Source organism: Coregonus clupeaformis, chromosome 33 (genome assembly GCF_020615455.1).
Source record: "Coregonus clupeaformis isolate EN_2021a chromosome 33, ASM2061545v1, whole genome shotgun sequence".
Lineage (NCBI taxonomy): Eukaryota > Metazoa > Chordata > Actinopteri > Salmoniformes > Salmonidae > Coregonus > Coregonus clupeaformis.
The window spans coordinates 17,615,990-17,632,451 of NC_059224.1; the positions used below are offsets into that span (position 1 = coordinate 17,615,990).

Here is a 16,462-nt window from a genome sequence, read left to right on the forward strand (position 1 = left end):
ATCCTGTATTGACGCTTTGCCTATTTGATTGTTCGTCGGAGGGCATAGCAGGATTTCTTATAAGCTTCCGGGTTAGAGTCCCGCTCCTTGAAAGCGGCAGCTCTACCCTTTAGCTCAGTTCGGATGTTGCCTGTAATCCATGGCTTCTGGTTGGGGTATGTACGTACGGTCAATGAAGCCAGTGACTGATGTGGTGTACTCCTCAATGCCATCGGAAGAATCCTGGAACATATTCTAGTCTGGGCTAGCAAAACAGTCCTGTAGCTTAGCATCTGCGTCATCTGACCACTTCTTTATTGACTGAGTCACTGGTGCTTCCTGCTTTAGTTTCTGCTTGTAAGCAGGAATCAGGAGGATGGAGTTATGGTCAGATTTGTCAAATGGCGAGGGAGAGCTTTGTTTTTTTTACTTTACTTTCTTTTTATTTTACATGCTGTGCCAGCAACCAAGAGGTCGCCGGTTCCAATCCCTGAGCCGACCAGGTGAAAAATCTGTCAATGTGCCCTTGAGCAAGGCACTTAACCCTAATTGCTCATGTAAGTCGCATATGGGGTAAAACAAAACAAAGTAAAAAATACAACAGAAAATATATATATACAGTGTGTGCAAATGTAGCAAGTTATGGAGGTAAGGCAATAAATAGGCTATAGTGCAAAATAATTACAATTAGTATTAACACTGGAAAGATAAGATGTGCAAGAGATGATGTGCAAATAAAGATACTGGGGTGCAAATGAGCAAAATAAATAACAATATGGGGATGAGGTAGTTGGGTGGGCTAATTTCAGATGGCCTGTGTACAGGTGCAGTGATCGGTAAGGTGCTCTGACAACTGATGCTTAAAGTTAGTGAGGGAGATAAGAGTCTCCAGCTTCAGAGATTTTTGCAATTCGTTCCAGTCATTGGCAGCAGAGATCTGGAAGGAATGGCGGCAAAAGGAGGTGTTGGCTTTGGGGATGACCAGTGAGATATACCTGCTGGAGCGCATACTACGGGTGGGTGTTGCTATGGTGACCAATGAGCTAAGATAAGGCGGGGATTTGCCTAGCAGTGATTTAAAGATGGCCTGGAGCCAGTGGGTTTGGCGACGAATATGTAGTGAGGACCAGCCAACAAGAGCATACAGGTCACAGTGGTGGGTAGTATATGGGGCTTTGGCTGTGATAGACTACATCCAATTTGCTGAGTAGAGTGTTGGAGGCTATTTTGTAAATGACATCGCCGAAGTCAATGATCGGTAGGATAGTCCGTTTTACGAGGGCATGTTTGGCAGCATGAGTGAAGGAGGCTTTGTTGCAAAATAGGAAGCCGATTCTAGATCTAACTTTTGATTGGAGATTCTTAATGTGAGTCTTGATGGAGAATTTACAGTCTAACCAGACACCTAGGTATTTGTAGTTGTCCACGTACTCTAGGTCAGACCCATCGAGATTAGTGATTCTAGTCGGGTGGGCGGGTGCCAGCAGCGTTCGGTTGAAGAGCATGCATTTAGTTTTACTAGTGTTTAAGAGCAGTTGGAGGCTACTGAAGGAGTGTTGTATGGCATTGCAGCTCGTTTGGAGGTTTGTTAACACAGTGTCCAATGAAGGGCCAGATGTATACAAAATTGTGTTGTCTGCGTAGAGGTGGATCTGAGAGTCACCAGCAGCAAGAGCGACATCATTGATATACACAGAGAAAAGAGTCGGCCCAAGAATTGAACCCTGTGGCACCCCCATAGAGACTGCCATAGGTCCAGACAACAGGCCCTCCGATTTGACACATTGAACTCTGAGAAGTAGTTGGTGAACCAGGCGAGGCAGTCATTTGAGAAACCAAGGCTATTTAGTCTGCCAATAAGAATGCGGTGGTTGATAGAGTCGAAAGCCTTGGCCAGGTCGATGAAGACGGCTGCGCAGTACTGTATTTAATCGATCGCGGTTATAATATCGTTTAGGACCTTGAGCGTGGCTGAGGTGCACCCATGACCAGCTGGGAAACCGGATTGCATAGCGGAGAAGGTACGGTGGGATTCGAAATGGTTGGTGATCTCTTTGTTAACCTGGCTTTCGAAAACTTTCGAAAGGCAGGGCAGGATGGATATAGGTCTGTAACAGTTTGTACGGGTCTGTGTGTGGAGTAAAGTCTATTTTATTTTTTCTCTGGTTGCACATTTAACATGCTGGTAGAAATGAGGTAAAATGGATTTAAGTTTCCCTGCATTAAGGTCCCCGGCCACTAGGAGCGCCGCCTCTGGATGAGCGTTTTCCTGTTTGCTTTTGGCCTTATACAGCTCATTGAGTGTGGTCTTAGTGCCAGCATCGGTTTGTAGACAATAGACAGCTTCGAAAAATATAGATAAACTCTCTTGGTAAATAGTGTGGTCTACAGCTTATCATGAGATACTCTACCTCAGGCGAGCAAATCCTTGAGACTTCCTTAATATTAGATTTCGTGCACCAGCTGTTGTTTACAAATATACACAGACTGCCACCCCTTGTCTTACCGGAGGCAGCTGTTCTATCTTGCCGATGCAGCATATACAGTGAGGGAAAAAAGTATTTGATCCCCTGCTGATTTTGTACGTTTGCCCACTGACAAAGAAATGATCAGTCTATAATTTTAATGGTAGGTTTATTTGAACAGTGAGAGACAGAATAACAACAAAGAAATCCAGAAAAACGCATGTCAAAAATGTTATAAATTGATTTGCATTTTAATGAGGGAAATAAGTATTTGACCCCCTCTCAATCACAAAGTTTTCTGGCTCCCAGGTGTCTTTTATACAGGTAACGAGCTGAGATTAGGAGCACACTCTTAAAGGGAGTGCTCCTAATCTCAGTTTGTTACCTGTATAAAAGACACCTGTCCACAGAAGCAATCAATCAGATTCCAAACTCTCCACCATGGCCAAGACCAAAGAGCTCTCCAAGGATGTCAGGGACAAGATTGTAGACCTACACAAGGCTGGAATGGGCTACAAGACCATCGCCAAGCAGCTTGGTGAGAAGATGACAACAGTTGGTGCGATTATTCGCAAATGGAAGAAACACAAAATAACTGTCAATCTCCCTCGGCCTGGGGCTCCATGCAAGATCTCACCTCGGGGAGTTGCAATGATCATGAGAACGGTGAGGAATCAGCCCAGAACTACACGGGAGGATCTTGTCAATGATCTCAAGGCAGCTTGGACCATAGTCACCAAGAAAACAATTGGTAACACACTACGCCGTGAAGGTCTGAAATCCTGCAGCGCCCGCTGCTCAAGAAAGCACATATACAGGCCCGTCTGAAGTTTGCCAATGAACACCTGAATGATTCAGAGGAGAACTGGGTGAAAGTGTTGTGGTCAGATGAGACCAAAATCGAGCTCTTTGGCATCAACTCAACTCGCCGTGTTTGGAGGTGGAGGAATGCTGCCTATGACCCCAAGAACATGGAGGTGGAAACATTATGCTTTGGGGGTGTTTTTCTGCTAAGGGGACAGGACAACTTCACCGCATCAAAGGGACGATGGACGGGGCCATGTACTGTCAAATCTTGGGTGAGAACCTCCTTCCCTCAGCCAGGGCATTGAAAATGGTTTGTGGATGGGTATTCCAGCATGACAATGACCCAAAACACACGGCCAACGCAACAAAGGAGTGGCTCAAGAAGAAGCACATTAAGGTCCTGGAGTGGCCTAGCCAGTGTCCAGACCTTAATCCCATAGAAAATCTGTGGAGGGAGATGAAGGTTCGAGTTGCCAAACGTCAGCCTCGAAACCTTAATGACTTGGAGAAGATCTGCAAAAAGGAGTGGGACAAAATCCCTCCTGAGATGTGTGCAAACCTGCTGGCCAACTACAAGAAACGTCTGACCTCTGTGATTGCCAACAAGGGTTTTGCCACCAAGTACTAAGTCATGTTTTACAGAGGGGTCAAATACTTATTTCCCTCATTCAAATGCAAATCAATTTATAACATTTTTTGACATGTGTTTTTCTGGATTTTGTTGTTGTTATTCTGTCTCTCACTGTTCAAATAAACCTACCATTAAAATTATAGACTGATCATTTCTTTGTCAGTGGGCAAACGTACAAAATCAGCAGGGGATCAAATACGTTTTTCCCCTCACTGTATCCTGCCAGCTGTAGGTTATCCATGTCGTCATTCAGCCACGACTCTGTGAAACATAAAACATTACAGTTTTTTATGTCCCGTTGGTAGGATATCCATGATCGTATTTAGTCTATTTTGTTATCCAATGATTGTACGTTGGCTAATAGGACTGATGGTAGAGGCAGATTACCCACTCGCCGTCGGATCCTTACAAGGCACCCCGACCTACGTCCCCGATATCTCAGTCTCTTTCTCATGCGAATGACGGGGATTTGGGCCTTGTCGGGTGTTTGAAGAAAATCCATTGCGTCCGACTCGTTAAAGAAAAAATCTTTGTTCAATACGAGGTGAGTAATCGCTGTCCTGATATCCAGAAGCTCTTTTCGGTCATAAGAGACGGTGGCAGAAACATTATGTACAAAATAAGTTACAAATAACGTGAAAAAACACAAACAATACCACAATTGGTTAGGAGCCCGTAAAATGCCGCCATCTCCTCCGGTGCCATTCTGTGAAGAACAAACCTACAGTGGGGAGAACAAGTATTTGATACACTGCCGATTTTGCAGGTTTTCCTACTTACAAAGCATGTAGAGGTCTGTAATTTTATCATAGGTACACTTAAACTGTGAGAGACGGAATCTAAAAATCCAGAAAATCACATTGTATGATCTTTAAGTAATTAATTTGCATTTTATTGCATGACATAAGTATTTGATCACCTACCAACCAGTAAGAATTCTGGCTCTCACAGACCTGTTAGTTTTTCTTTTAAGAAGCCCTACTGTTCTCCACTCATTACCTGTATTAACTGCACCTGTTTGAACTCGTTACCTGTATAAAAGACACCTGAGTCCACACACTCAATCAAACAGACTCCAACCTCTCCACAATGGCCAAGACCAGAGAGCTGTGTAAGGACATCAGGGATAAAATTGTAGACCGGCACAAGGCTGGGATGGGCTACAGGACAATAGGCAAGCAGCTTGGTGAGAAGGCAACAACTGTTGGCGCAATTATTAGAAAATTGAAGAAGTTCAAGATGACGGTCAATCACCCTCGGTCTGGGGCTCCATGCAAGATCTCACCTCGTGGGGCATCAATGATCATGAGGAAGGTGAGGGATCAGCCCAGAACTACACGGCAGGACCTGGTCAATGACCTGAAGAGAGCTGGGACCACAGTCTCAAAGAAAACCATTAGTAACACACTACGCCGTCATGGATAAAATCCTGCAGTGCACGCAAGGTCCCCCTGCTCAAGCCAGCGCATGTCCAGGCGCGTCTGAAGTTTGCCAATGACAATCTGGATGATCCAGAGGAGGAATGGGAGAAGGTCATGTGGTCTGATGAGACAAAAATAGAGCTTTTTGGTCTAAACTCCACTCGCTGTGTTTGGAGGAAGAAGGATGAGTACAACCCCAAGAACACCATCCCAACCGTGAAGCATGGAGGTGGAAACAACATTCTTTGGGGATGCTTTTCTGCAAAGGGGACATGACGACTGCACCATATTGAGGGGAGGATGGATGGGGCCATGTATCGCGAGATCTTGGCCAACAACCTCCTTCCCTCAGTAAGAGCATTGAAGATGGGTCGTGGCTGGGTCTTCCAGCATGACAACGACCTGAAACACACAGCCAGAGCAACCTTTATCCACTGGGGACGGTCTGTATGGAGGAGTGGGCCAAAATCCCTGCTGCAGTGTGTGCAAACCTGGTCAAGACCTACAGGAAATGTATGATCTCTGTAATTGCAAACATAGGTTTCTGTACCAAATATTAAGTTCTGCTTTTCTGATGTATCAAATACTTATGTCATGCAATAAAATGCAAATTAATTACTTAAAAATCATACAATGTGATTTTTCTGGATTTTTGTTTTAGATTCCGTCTCTCACAGTTGAAGTGTACCTATGATAAAAATTACAGACCTCTACATGCTTTGTAAGTAGGAAAACCTGCAAAATCGGCAGTGTATCAAACACTTGTTCTCCCCACTGTATGTCCGCTGCTTGCATCATTGTTTTAAAGCAGTTGAACGTGAACCATCAGAGCAGCTGCTGAACTGTGTATCGGCCTATCAGAGCAGCTGCTGAACTGTGTATCGGCCTATTTGTGAAGTGCATGGTTTACTCCCACTGTGTTTCTTAGATGATGATGAAGAGGAAGAGGTTGACGAGCATCAGCCCTTCCCTTCATTCTCACAGGTAAATAACCTAGTCGTCGTCATCGCTGTCGAGGTTACCATAAGATGGGGATATTTGGTGATCTTTTTGAACTAGCCTATCCCAACCTTGAGGTTCTATGTCCTATTATAACTGATTCCCTATGTCATGTTCCAGATATTCCAAGCAGTGCCTGAAAATGTGGGCTTCAACATCGAGCTGAAGTGGGTTTGTCAGATGAAGGTAGGTACAGCCAGTCAGTGATACTGGAGATGGGAAGTCACTAGATGGCCATGCTAGAAAGTACCTAAGTGGCTGAACCAATGAGCACGTACATTACCTATTTGTACTTTTAGGGTTAGGGCTTGTGGTTCAAGTCAAATAGGAACGCTTTGTACTTTTAACTATCCAATCATGGTCAGATAGTAACAACTCTTCTCACATTGGACTGTTGTGGTATTGTCTACAACAGGATGGTTCGTGGGAAGGAAACCTGTCATCCTACTTCAACATGAACCTGTTCCTGGACATCATACTGACCTGTGTGCTGCAGAGAGCCGGCAAGAGACGCATCGTCTTCTCCTGCTTCGACCCTGACGTCTGCACCATGTAAGCACTACTTATCGACCAGTTATCCAACAGTTGTTGGTGCGACTGAAGACGGTGTTAACCTGCTGAACTGAAGCCTAGTTTACATAGTTGTAATATGTATGTTTATGACTGCCTATGACAAATGTCTTATGTAGGTGTTATGAAGGCTTTATAATAATAATAATATAATATGCCATTTAGCAGACGCTTTTATCCAAAGCGACTTACAGTCATGTGCGCATACATTTTTACGTATGGGTGGTCCCGGGGATCGAACCCACTACCCTGGCGTTACAAGCGCAATGCTCTACCAATTGAGCTACAGAGGACCACATTATCAATGCATACGTTAGGGGGTGCTACAGTAAAGTGTAACCATAAATGTTGTATTCTCCCCCAGGGTTCGTCAGAAGCAGAACAAGTACCCCATCCTGTTCTTGACCCAGGGCATCTCTGAGAAATACCCTGAGCTCATGGACATCCGCTGTCGCACCACACAGATCGCCATGAGCTTCGCACAGAGCGAAAACCTCCTGGTGAGTGGTGGAACTGTTAATTGACTAAGCCTCTGTGCTAATCTCTGTGCTAATGTAGGGGATCAGTCAACTCTGATGTGTGTCTGTAGGGTATTAGTGCCCACACTGAGGAGCTCCTTCAGAACCTGGAGCACATCCGAGAGGCCCAGTCTAAAGGCCTGGTGGTGTTCTGCTGGGGAGACCTCAACAACGACCACGACAACAGGACCAAGCTACGGGAACAGGGCATCGATGGACTCATCTACGACAGGTAAACACCAGATGATGATGAGGAGGAGGATGGTCTATGACAGGTAAACATCTGGATGATGATGATGATGGTCTATGACTGGTAAATCCGTTTGGCTCATATAGGGGTGGATTACCAGACACAGATTTAACCTAGTGCTAGACTAAAAAGCACTTTCAACGGAGATTCTCCATTGAGCTTGCTGTTTTACTACAGGACTAGGCTTAATGGAGACCACCCCATACTGTAGAACTAAAGCAGAAACAGCCATCTAGTCAAAAGGTTATTTCAGTTTTTTGCATGTTGTGTTGTCAAACATTGATCCATGTGCTGTGTTTAGTTCCTGAGAGGCCTAGCCAAAGGTTAACTATAATAAAATATTTTGTTAGGATTTAAGAGTTTGTCCCTCAGGCAGGTACACCCCGTTCTCATGTAGTTATGTAAACCAGTGTCTAAGTATCTATTTATCCTGATCATACTATCAACAGCTGTAATACACACTGGCTCTCTCATACTGTTGACTGTTGCTCAATGTTCTTGATTTGACTTCTGTCAACACTGTTCTAGAGTTTATTAGTCACATGCACAGGATCAAAGATGTAATTGCAGGGTACAGTGAAATTCTTAAGCTCCGACCTCCAACAGTGCAGGTCAAGAGAAGTGAATGGGACAATACAAATAGTAATATATCCATATTTACAACTGTAACAATGATAAATGTCCATAGGGGGGTGGGGGCAGGGTAAATCTCACTGGTACACCCACATCAGCACTATCTCTTCAGTAATTGTAGTGTAAACACAATCAGTGTATCGTGAACAGACGTCATGTGACCTGACCTCAGCAAGAACTGGTTTTATAATACTGCCTCTGCAGTATAGACATATTTTACGTAAATTACACATTTGAACTGTGGTCTACATGTTCGGCCGCGATGGGGTTTACGGATTAAATAATTCAGTGGGATTCCTGGTGGTCAGAAATAGATTGCCAGTATTTCTTCCAGCTGTATCTTATCACTGGAATACACCAGATACATTTTCTCCAGTCCCCTGCTTGTTGTCATGACAACTGGGAGTTGGTAAAAGTTGCCCCTAACAACAGATGCAGAGTCAGATATTCTGTCAACCCTTATTGGGAGTAATATAATCTGACCCTAGATCTGTGGTTTAAAATGGCAATTTCTACCAGGAGCTGATAACTGTGCCTCTTTCTTTCAGAATATGTGAAAGCTGGTGGCCAAATCATGTCATTGACTCTCACCCTACTGGTTCTCCTGATGCCAGTAATGTCTCTCTGGTTCCTGGTTGTGCTCATTTACTCACCCCCGATTTGGATCATTTGTTTCCTCGTGACTACTGCCTGAATGAAAGCCCCTGGTCTGGTCAATAACTGGAACAGACCAGCAGGGTTCCATGACAATGATGCAAGACATTTGACTTCTCATTTTGCCAAACTGTGGAGAACTAGGCTATGTTCCCCATTTCCTGAGATAGTCTCCCTAGAGTTTGCACTTTTTATGAAAAAGTGTGTAGGTAGCAAAATTTTAATATTGATTGTTTAAAGCAACGATTGATTGGTCAACTGCCCTGTCTATCATTTTTGAGACGAGGCGTCCCCAGTGGATAAAGGTTGCTCCTTATGTTCATGCTTTTATCAGTTTCTTTTCAGCTTTATTACTCCTGCTTACAGCTCTTCTTTAGCACTGGCCATTTCCAGACAGGCCTATGTAAATGCATGGCGTACAAAGCACACCGTTAGAGCGACTAGCTGTTTCGTTGGAATGTCGGGTAGTCAGGCAGCATGGCTGATACACAAGCAAGTGGCTGTAAGAACCTATTTACATTGAGCTGAATTCTGTTGTTGCTCAATGGGTGTGTGCACTGTTCTTTTGAATGCCTGTTGGAAACATTATATTGACAGCACATTCTGGTTTACACCTGCAAGTATTTAACCCTTCAGATTTGCATGCTCTTTATTTAGGGCCAAGGAAGTATCATGAGTTCAGGGTCACTAATACACCTTCCAGCTAGCTGTAGAATGGGTGTTCCCAAACTGGTGACATCGTCCTGTGTACACAATATTACAGTTCATGACCGATAGCAGCTTAACTTCAGCTTGCTGGTCTTTTTCTCTTTGCAGAGTATTGAGTGCATTTATTTCAGTCTGTTACAACTTCTCAGGGATTTCATAGCTTGACGGGTGAAATATATAATGATTAAGAATCAGCATAGATGCATGAAAAAGATGGGTGTAAGTGTAGTGGTCTTTTCCATTAGTGCATGTAGTGTAGAGCGGTTGGAGAAAAGCCTATCGGTGATTGTTGTAGTTGTTGCCAAGAATGTTACTGCTAGAAGCTAATCCCATCTCTTCTGCTTTATGCTACAACATTGTACAGTAGCTGATCATGTAATGTGAGTTTGTTTTTATTGTTAAGGTTAAGCCTATGTTGACATGCTATCGATCATGTTGATTAGCCCTTTGTTATGTAGACACTGAGAAACCAGATACCTTAAAACAGTATTTTGAACCGCACTTCCTTGTTCCCTTGTGTACCTGAGGTAGTTCTTCTGTCTTTATCTTTGGCTCATTAACCGATGTCTGTTTTCTCCTTTCTCCGTCTTTCTCTCCAGGATCTGTGACGACCCGGTCGAGCAGCCGAACATCTTCAAAGTAGAGGAGCAGCACACGCTGCAGGAAACGCTCAAGAGCTTTGTGTGCTCCTGCTACACCATCCCCTGCCAGGCGGCGCCTGTCTGCACCTCCTACACCATCCCCTGCCAGGCGGCGCCTGTCTGCACCTCCTACACCTCCTCCAAGGAGCACAACGGCAGTGCAGAGTCTGACTCTGGCCTCAGCTCCTCCTGAACAACTCACTGCCCCGAAGGTTGTCACCTAGATAGGACAGAAGCGGCAATAAATATAGACAGAATTGATGAACAAGTGTACACTACTTGTTTTTAATTAAGTGTGAGAGTGTTACATAGGAGCTTCACTAGGGATAAGTTTTTTGTAGTTTTTTTTTTTTACCTGCTGCACTGGAAGTGTAATTTTTTGCCTGCGTGAGCAGAGTGCAAGCCACTTTCTCCTAATGTTCTCAGGTGTGAGCTGCGCGTCAATCTTTTACAATTGAGCAGCGCAAGCCTCTTGAAAAGCTACCGTGCTTACGCCTGGTTTCATTTAAGTGAATAGGAGCGTATCGCACTCTGCTAAAGTTATGCGTCCGGTGTAGCTCCTATGCTAGGGGTTAGGTGTCGTGATGGTAATCACAATGGTGGTTTAAAAAGCTCTCCTGTTCTGTCTAGCATGACCAGATAGTGACAACCCTTCCTGAACTGACCTCCACTCTGTCCACTGAAGCAATACACAAGCTGTGTCCAGATCAGTGTCCTCTCAGCTATTTGTTTTAACTGGAAAAAGGAAGGTGTTTTGCCAAAAAAGGCTTCTGGTATTTGTTATTAGGACTTTAGTTCTACACAGTTGAATGACTGTGGGATATGCACCTCAGTCACAATAATAATGGAATTATTACAAATGAATGCCTACTCAAGGAATTTATTTTCAGGTGCATCTTTTATTTAGCGTATTTGCTAAATACAAATCAAATTAAAGTGCTGAAATAAACTGTATATTAGCTTTTCCAGATATAGAGTTTCTTATTGGAGCAGCATAGGTTTAATTTAAGCATATGCTGTAGTTTAAAGTCTTTAAACGGATAATGATTTGCATCTGCATTATGGTTTTCCGCATATGATATAGCTAACATTTTACAATAGCAGTGTTAATTTTGTCACATTACTCATATAATTTTGACCGGAAGTGACTAGAATTCATAATAGAATTGCAATAGAACAAGATCATTCGGGACAGTGACCAAAACGTTCTCAGGTGGTTTTAAATTAAATTGTACATTTGAACTTAAACTCATGCAATCTGATTTGTATTAGGTGTGCCCTGAACTGTGCCATTAATGAAGTGTCATTACTGGATGACCAGATTATGAGTTGTTGTGGTGCCTAAATCTGAACAGATGAATAATATCACTTTAATGACCTGTTGAATGACCAGTAGAAAAACATAGTTTGTTTTTGCTCTCAACACCACCTTGAATCTGAGTGTGAGCTCAAAAGTCACCATTAGGGAAGGGTATACACTGCCCTACGTATTTATTTGTACAGTGAAGCTAAAACATTTAGTTTGGCTCTGTACTCCAGCATTTTGGATTTGAGATGAAATGTTTTATGAGGCAACAGTTACACATGGGGGGGACTAGAGACAGTAAATTCCTTTTTAAATGGTAAAATGTATGTATTAAAATACTCACACAAAAATTCTGTACTGTCGCCTCATGTAAAAAAATAAATAGTAATAATTGGTCCCAAATGCTGGAGTATAGAGACTAATTCAAAGTTTTACCTTCACTGTCCAAGTAGGTAGAGGAGTGTAGGTAGCCCTTTGTAATGGCTAGATCTAGTCCACACAACTCAATCCCAATCTCCTTGGTTGAGAAGGGTTTTCTTAGTAGCTGTGCTTGCTCTACACATCATAATATATGCCATTTATCCAAAGCGACTTAGTCATGCGTGCATACATTTTATGTATGGGTGGTCCCGGGAATCAAACCCACTATCTTGGCGTTGCAAGCGCCGTACTCTACCAACTGAGCTACAGAGGACCACATTATCAGAAAGCCTTAATGAGGAATTTAAATGATTTCACTAGTCTGACTGCCACTTGTTTCAATCTCTTCATACCTCTGATCTTTTAATGCAATATAAAACCAATATTTTTCTTGCCTCAACTGAACAAAAGTTGTTTTTTTCACCTTGCACAGTTTTCCTTCTACATTGCAACTCATATTTTTCCTACCGTCCGTATTTTGTTCTACAATCTTTTTTGTTTCAATGCACATGTGTAACTGTCTATATTTCCAAAATGGGGTACCATGATGATATGACATGTTAACCTTTCACTTGAACACAGAGAAGCAAGCACAGCTCAGATTGTTGTAGAAATGTATAGTCTGCTTGTTTGTCTGTTTTGAGTTCTATAAGTAAGGCTAAAAAAATGATCTTAATGTTTGACACTCCTGTATGTATGGGCTACTGTTAGTCATAATGCATGCCCCTCAGACAGAGTGCTATGGTGGACTGGGTGACTGGAGTTGATTGTATCGACAGTCACTCATTCATGTCACACCCCTGCTACTCTGTCTGGACAATACAATGCTAGCTAACTGAAATGAAAATGAATAAAATTATTTAGAAATGTATTTTGTAAGACATTCTTTTACCCATCGCACAAACAGACATACCGGTAGGTTCTAGTATTTAACAACGTACAGCACAATATGAGTGATTTGTTTATTAGAGAAATAATGTTGAGATCTGGTTATGAATTTACAACCACTGGAGGCTTTAGTTTGCCTTGAACATTGTCACCAACTGACATTATCTTGGGTGTACTTAACTCCCTCTGCCTTGGCAAGGTGCCATGTTTTTGTTTGTTTTCTGCAGTGCTGTTTCCAGCACCTGTACTAGTTTAGTGGACAGGGTCACTTTTTAGCAGTTATGTCACCACACAGGCACAGCTGGAACTATTATTATCTGTCAACTTTATGCAGACATGCAGAGGCTGCTTTTACACAGCTGACTTCTGATCTTTTTTTCACATTGCTCTTTTGACCAATCAGATCAGCTCTGAAAAAGATCTGATGTGAAAAGATCTGATGTGATTGGTCAAAAGACCAATTTAGTGGAATAAATATCAGAATTGGGCTGCCTGTTTAAACCAATAGTGGTGTCTCTCCATCAAAGGTGAAGGATCTTTTAAACGAACCAAAAGAATACTACAAGCAGTTGTTACAACAACAAGAAAATAGCTTCAAGTGTTTTGTCCAAATACTGGTGGATTCAACTAATAAAATAATGGACGGCCTGACCAGAGAGGTCCAGGACCTGAGGAACAGCTTGCAGTTCTCCCAGGGTCAGCTCGATGAGTTGAAACAGGAGAACGGCAAGATGACAGCAATCTGTAAGTCATTGAGAGAGGACATCAGTTCTGTGTGTGAATGCACGATATCTCGAGGGACAATCGAGGTGGAACAACATGGTTGTGGACGGAATTGCAGAATCTCCACATGAGACCTGGACAGAGTCTGAGGACAAAGTGAGGGAAATGATCTCTGAGAAATTGAAGATGAACCACAGGACTGGAAAACCCACCACTGCCCAGGTGACAGGCTCAGGCCGATAGTGGTCAAGTTCCTGAGGTTCAAGGACAAGGTAGCTGTTCTGGAAAGAGACAAGAATTTCAGAGGAACGTGTGTATCTTCCTCAACAAGGACTATCCTGAAGCTGTGCGCCAGAAGAGGAAAGAACTTATCCCAGCCATGAAAGCTGGGGACATTGCTTACATCCGCTATGACAGGCTCATTGTCCACCCTCCCTCCCAGAAGCCTGGAAGGGATGAGAGAGCCAAGCCTATGGGTTCGTAGCTTCAACCTCGCAGCACACACACCAATTGATTAATGGACTGCTGAATGTAGATTTTTTTCTCTTGCTTTGTTAGCTCTTTTCCATATTATGTCTATCTCTGATAAGCTACCCAGGAAATGGATGAAAATAGCCCATATTAATATATGTAGCCTTAGAAATAAGGTTCATGAAATCAATAACTTGCTAACATCAGATAACATTAATATATTAGCCATTTCTGAGACTTGCTTAGATAATTCATTTGATGATACAGCAGTAGCAATAAAAGGATATAACATCTATAGAATATGCTTATGGGGGAGGTGTTGCTGTATATATTCAGAGCCATATCCCTGTAATTCTTAGAGAAGATCTTATGTCAAGTGTTATTGAAGTGTTGTGGTTGCAGGTTCACTTGGCACATCTAAAGCCTTTTCTTTTGGGGTTTGCTATAGGCCACCAAGAGCTAACAGTCAGTATCTAAATAACATGTGTGAAATGCTTGATAGTGTATGTGATGTAAACAGAAAGGTCTACTTTCTTGGGGACCTGAATATTGACTGGTTTTCATCAAGCTGTCCGCTCAAGAGGAAGCTTCTCACTGTAACCAGTGCCTGCAATCTGGTTCAGATTATTAATCAACCTACCAGGGTGTTTACAAACACTACAGGAACAAGATCATCCACATGTATCGATCACATTTTTACTAATACTGTAGAACTTTGTTCTAAAGCTGTATCCGTACCCATTGGATGCAGTGATTACAATATAGTGGCTATATCCAGGAAAGCCAAAGTTCCAAAAGCTGGGCCTAGAATAGTGTATAAGAGATCATACAAAATATTTTAAAAATATTTGTTGGGGGCCTCCCGAGTGGCACAGCGGTCTAAGGCACTGCATCGCAGTGCTAGAGGCGTCACTACAGATCCGGGTTTGATCCCGGGCTGTGTCGCAGCCGGCCATGACCGGGAGACCCATGAGGCGGCGCACAATTGGCCCAGTGTCGTCCGGGTTAGGGGAGGGCTTGGCCGGCTGGGATGTCCTTGTCCATTCGCGCTCTAGCGACTCCTTGTGGCAGCCGGGCACATGCACGCTGACTTCGGTCACCAGCTGTACAGTGTTTCCTCCGACACATTGGTGCAGCTGGCTTCTGGGTTAAGCGAGCAGTGTGTCAAGAAGCAGTGTGGCTTGGTGGGTTCGTGTTTCAGAGGACGCATGGCTCTCGACCTTCACCTCTCCCGAGTCCCTACGGGAGTTGCAGCGATGGGATAAGACTGTAACTACTGATTGGGGAGAAAAAGGGGTAAAAATACCAAATTAAAATATGTGTTGGTCTGATGTGATTAATAAGGAGCATCCATATGCTGCACTTGATGAATTTATGAAATTGCTTCTTTCAATTATTGATAAACATGCACCTGTTAAGAAACTGACTGTTAGAACTGTTATGCCTCCATGGATTGATGAACTGTATGGTTGAAAGAGATGGGGCAAAAGGAGTGGCTAATAAGTCTGGCTGCACATCTGACTGGCTGATTTACTGCAAATTGAGAAATTATGTGACTAAACTTAACAAAAAGAAGAAGAAACTGTATTATGAAGCCAAGATCAATGATATAAAGAATGATGGAAAACAACTTTGGAGAACTTTAAATGAAATGATGGGCAGAAAGACAAATTCAACTCCATCTTTCATCGATGGCTTATTCATCACAAAACCATTTGATGTTGCTAATTATTTTAATGATTACTTCATTGGCAAAGTGGGCAAACTTAAGCAGGAAATGCCAACAACGAACAGTGAGCCATCATATTCATGCATAAAAAAAACTAATAATGAAAGAAAAGCACTGCAAGTTTGAATTTTGTAAAGTTAGTGTGGGAGAGGTGGAAAAATGTATTGTTATCAATCAATAATGACAAACCTCCTGGCATTGATAACTTAGATTGAAAGCTATTAAGGATGGTAGCTGACTCTATAGCCACTCCTATCTGTCATATCTTTAATCTGAGCCTAGAGGAAAGTCTTTGTCCTCAGGCCTGGAGGGAAGCCAAAGTCATTCCGCTTCCCAAGAGTGGTAAAGCGGCCTTTACTGGTTCTAACAGCAGACCTATAAGCTTGCTGCCTGCTCTTAGCAAACTGTTGGAAAAAATTGTGTTTGACCAAATACAATGCTATTTCTCTGTAAAAAAAGTAACAACAGACTTTCAGCATGCTTATAGAGAAGGGCACTCAACATGTACTGCACTGACACAAATGACTGATGATTGGTTGAAAGAAATTGATAATAAGAAGATTGTGGGAGCTGTACTGTTAGATTTTAGTGCAGCCTTTGATATTATTGACCATAACCTGTTGTTGAAAAAATGTACAGTGGGGAAAAA

The 16,462-nt window shown here is 42.8% G+C and overlaps 1 protein-coding gene across 3 annotated transcripts in view; it reads left to right on the plus strand.

Annotated features, from left to right (window-relative positions):
* The window catches only part of LOC121548716 (glycerophosphocholine phosphodiesterase GPCPD1), a 32,052-nt gene extending 19,179 nt beyond the window's left edge, over positions 1–12,873 (plus strand). For 2 of the 3 annotated variants that reach the window (XM_041860250.2, XM_041860249.2), the window contains exons 16-21: positions 6,232–6,287; positions 6,423–6,488; positions 6,718–6,854; positions 7,237–7,372; positions 7,462–7,622; positions 10,235–12,873. In XM_041860250.2, coding sequence (XP_041716184.1) covers positions 6,232–6,287; positions 6,423–6,488; positions 6,718–6,854; positions 7,237–7,372; positions 7,462–7,622; positions 10,235–10,469 — 791 coding nt within the window. In that variant the 3' untranslated portion in view covers positions 10,470–12,873. Of the gene's footprint in view, positions 1–6,231; positions 6,288–6,422; positions 6,489–6,717; positions 6,855–7,236; positions 7,373–7,461; positions 7,623–8,821; positions 8,887–10,234 lie in introns of all 3 variants that reach the window. The other variant, XM_041860251.2, reaches the window with a different exon arrangement.
* Positions 12,874–16,462: the final 3,589 nt, after the last annotated feature.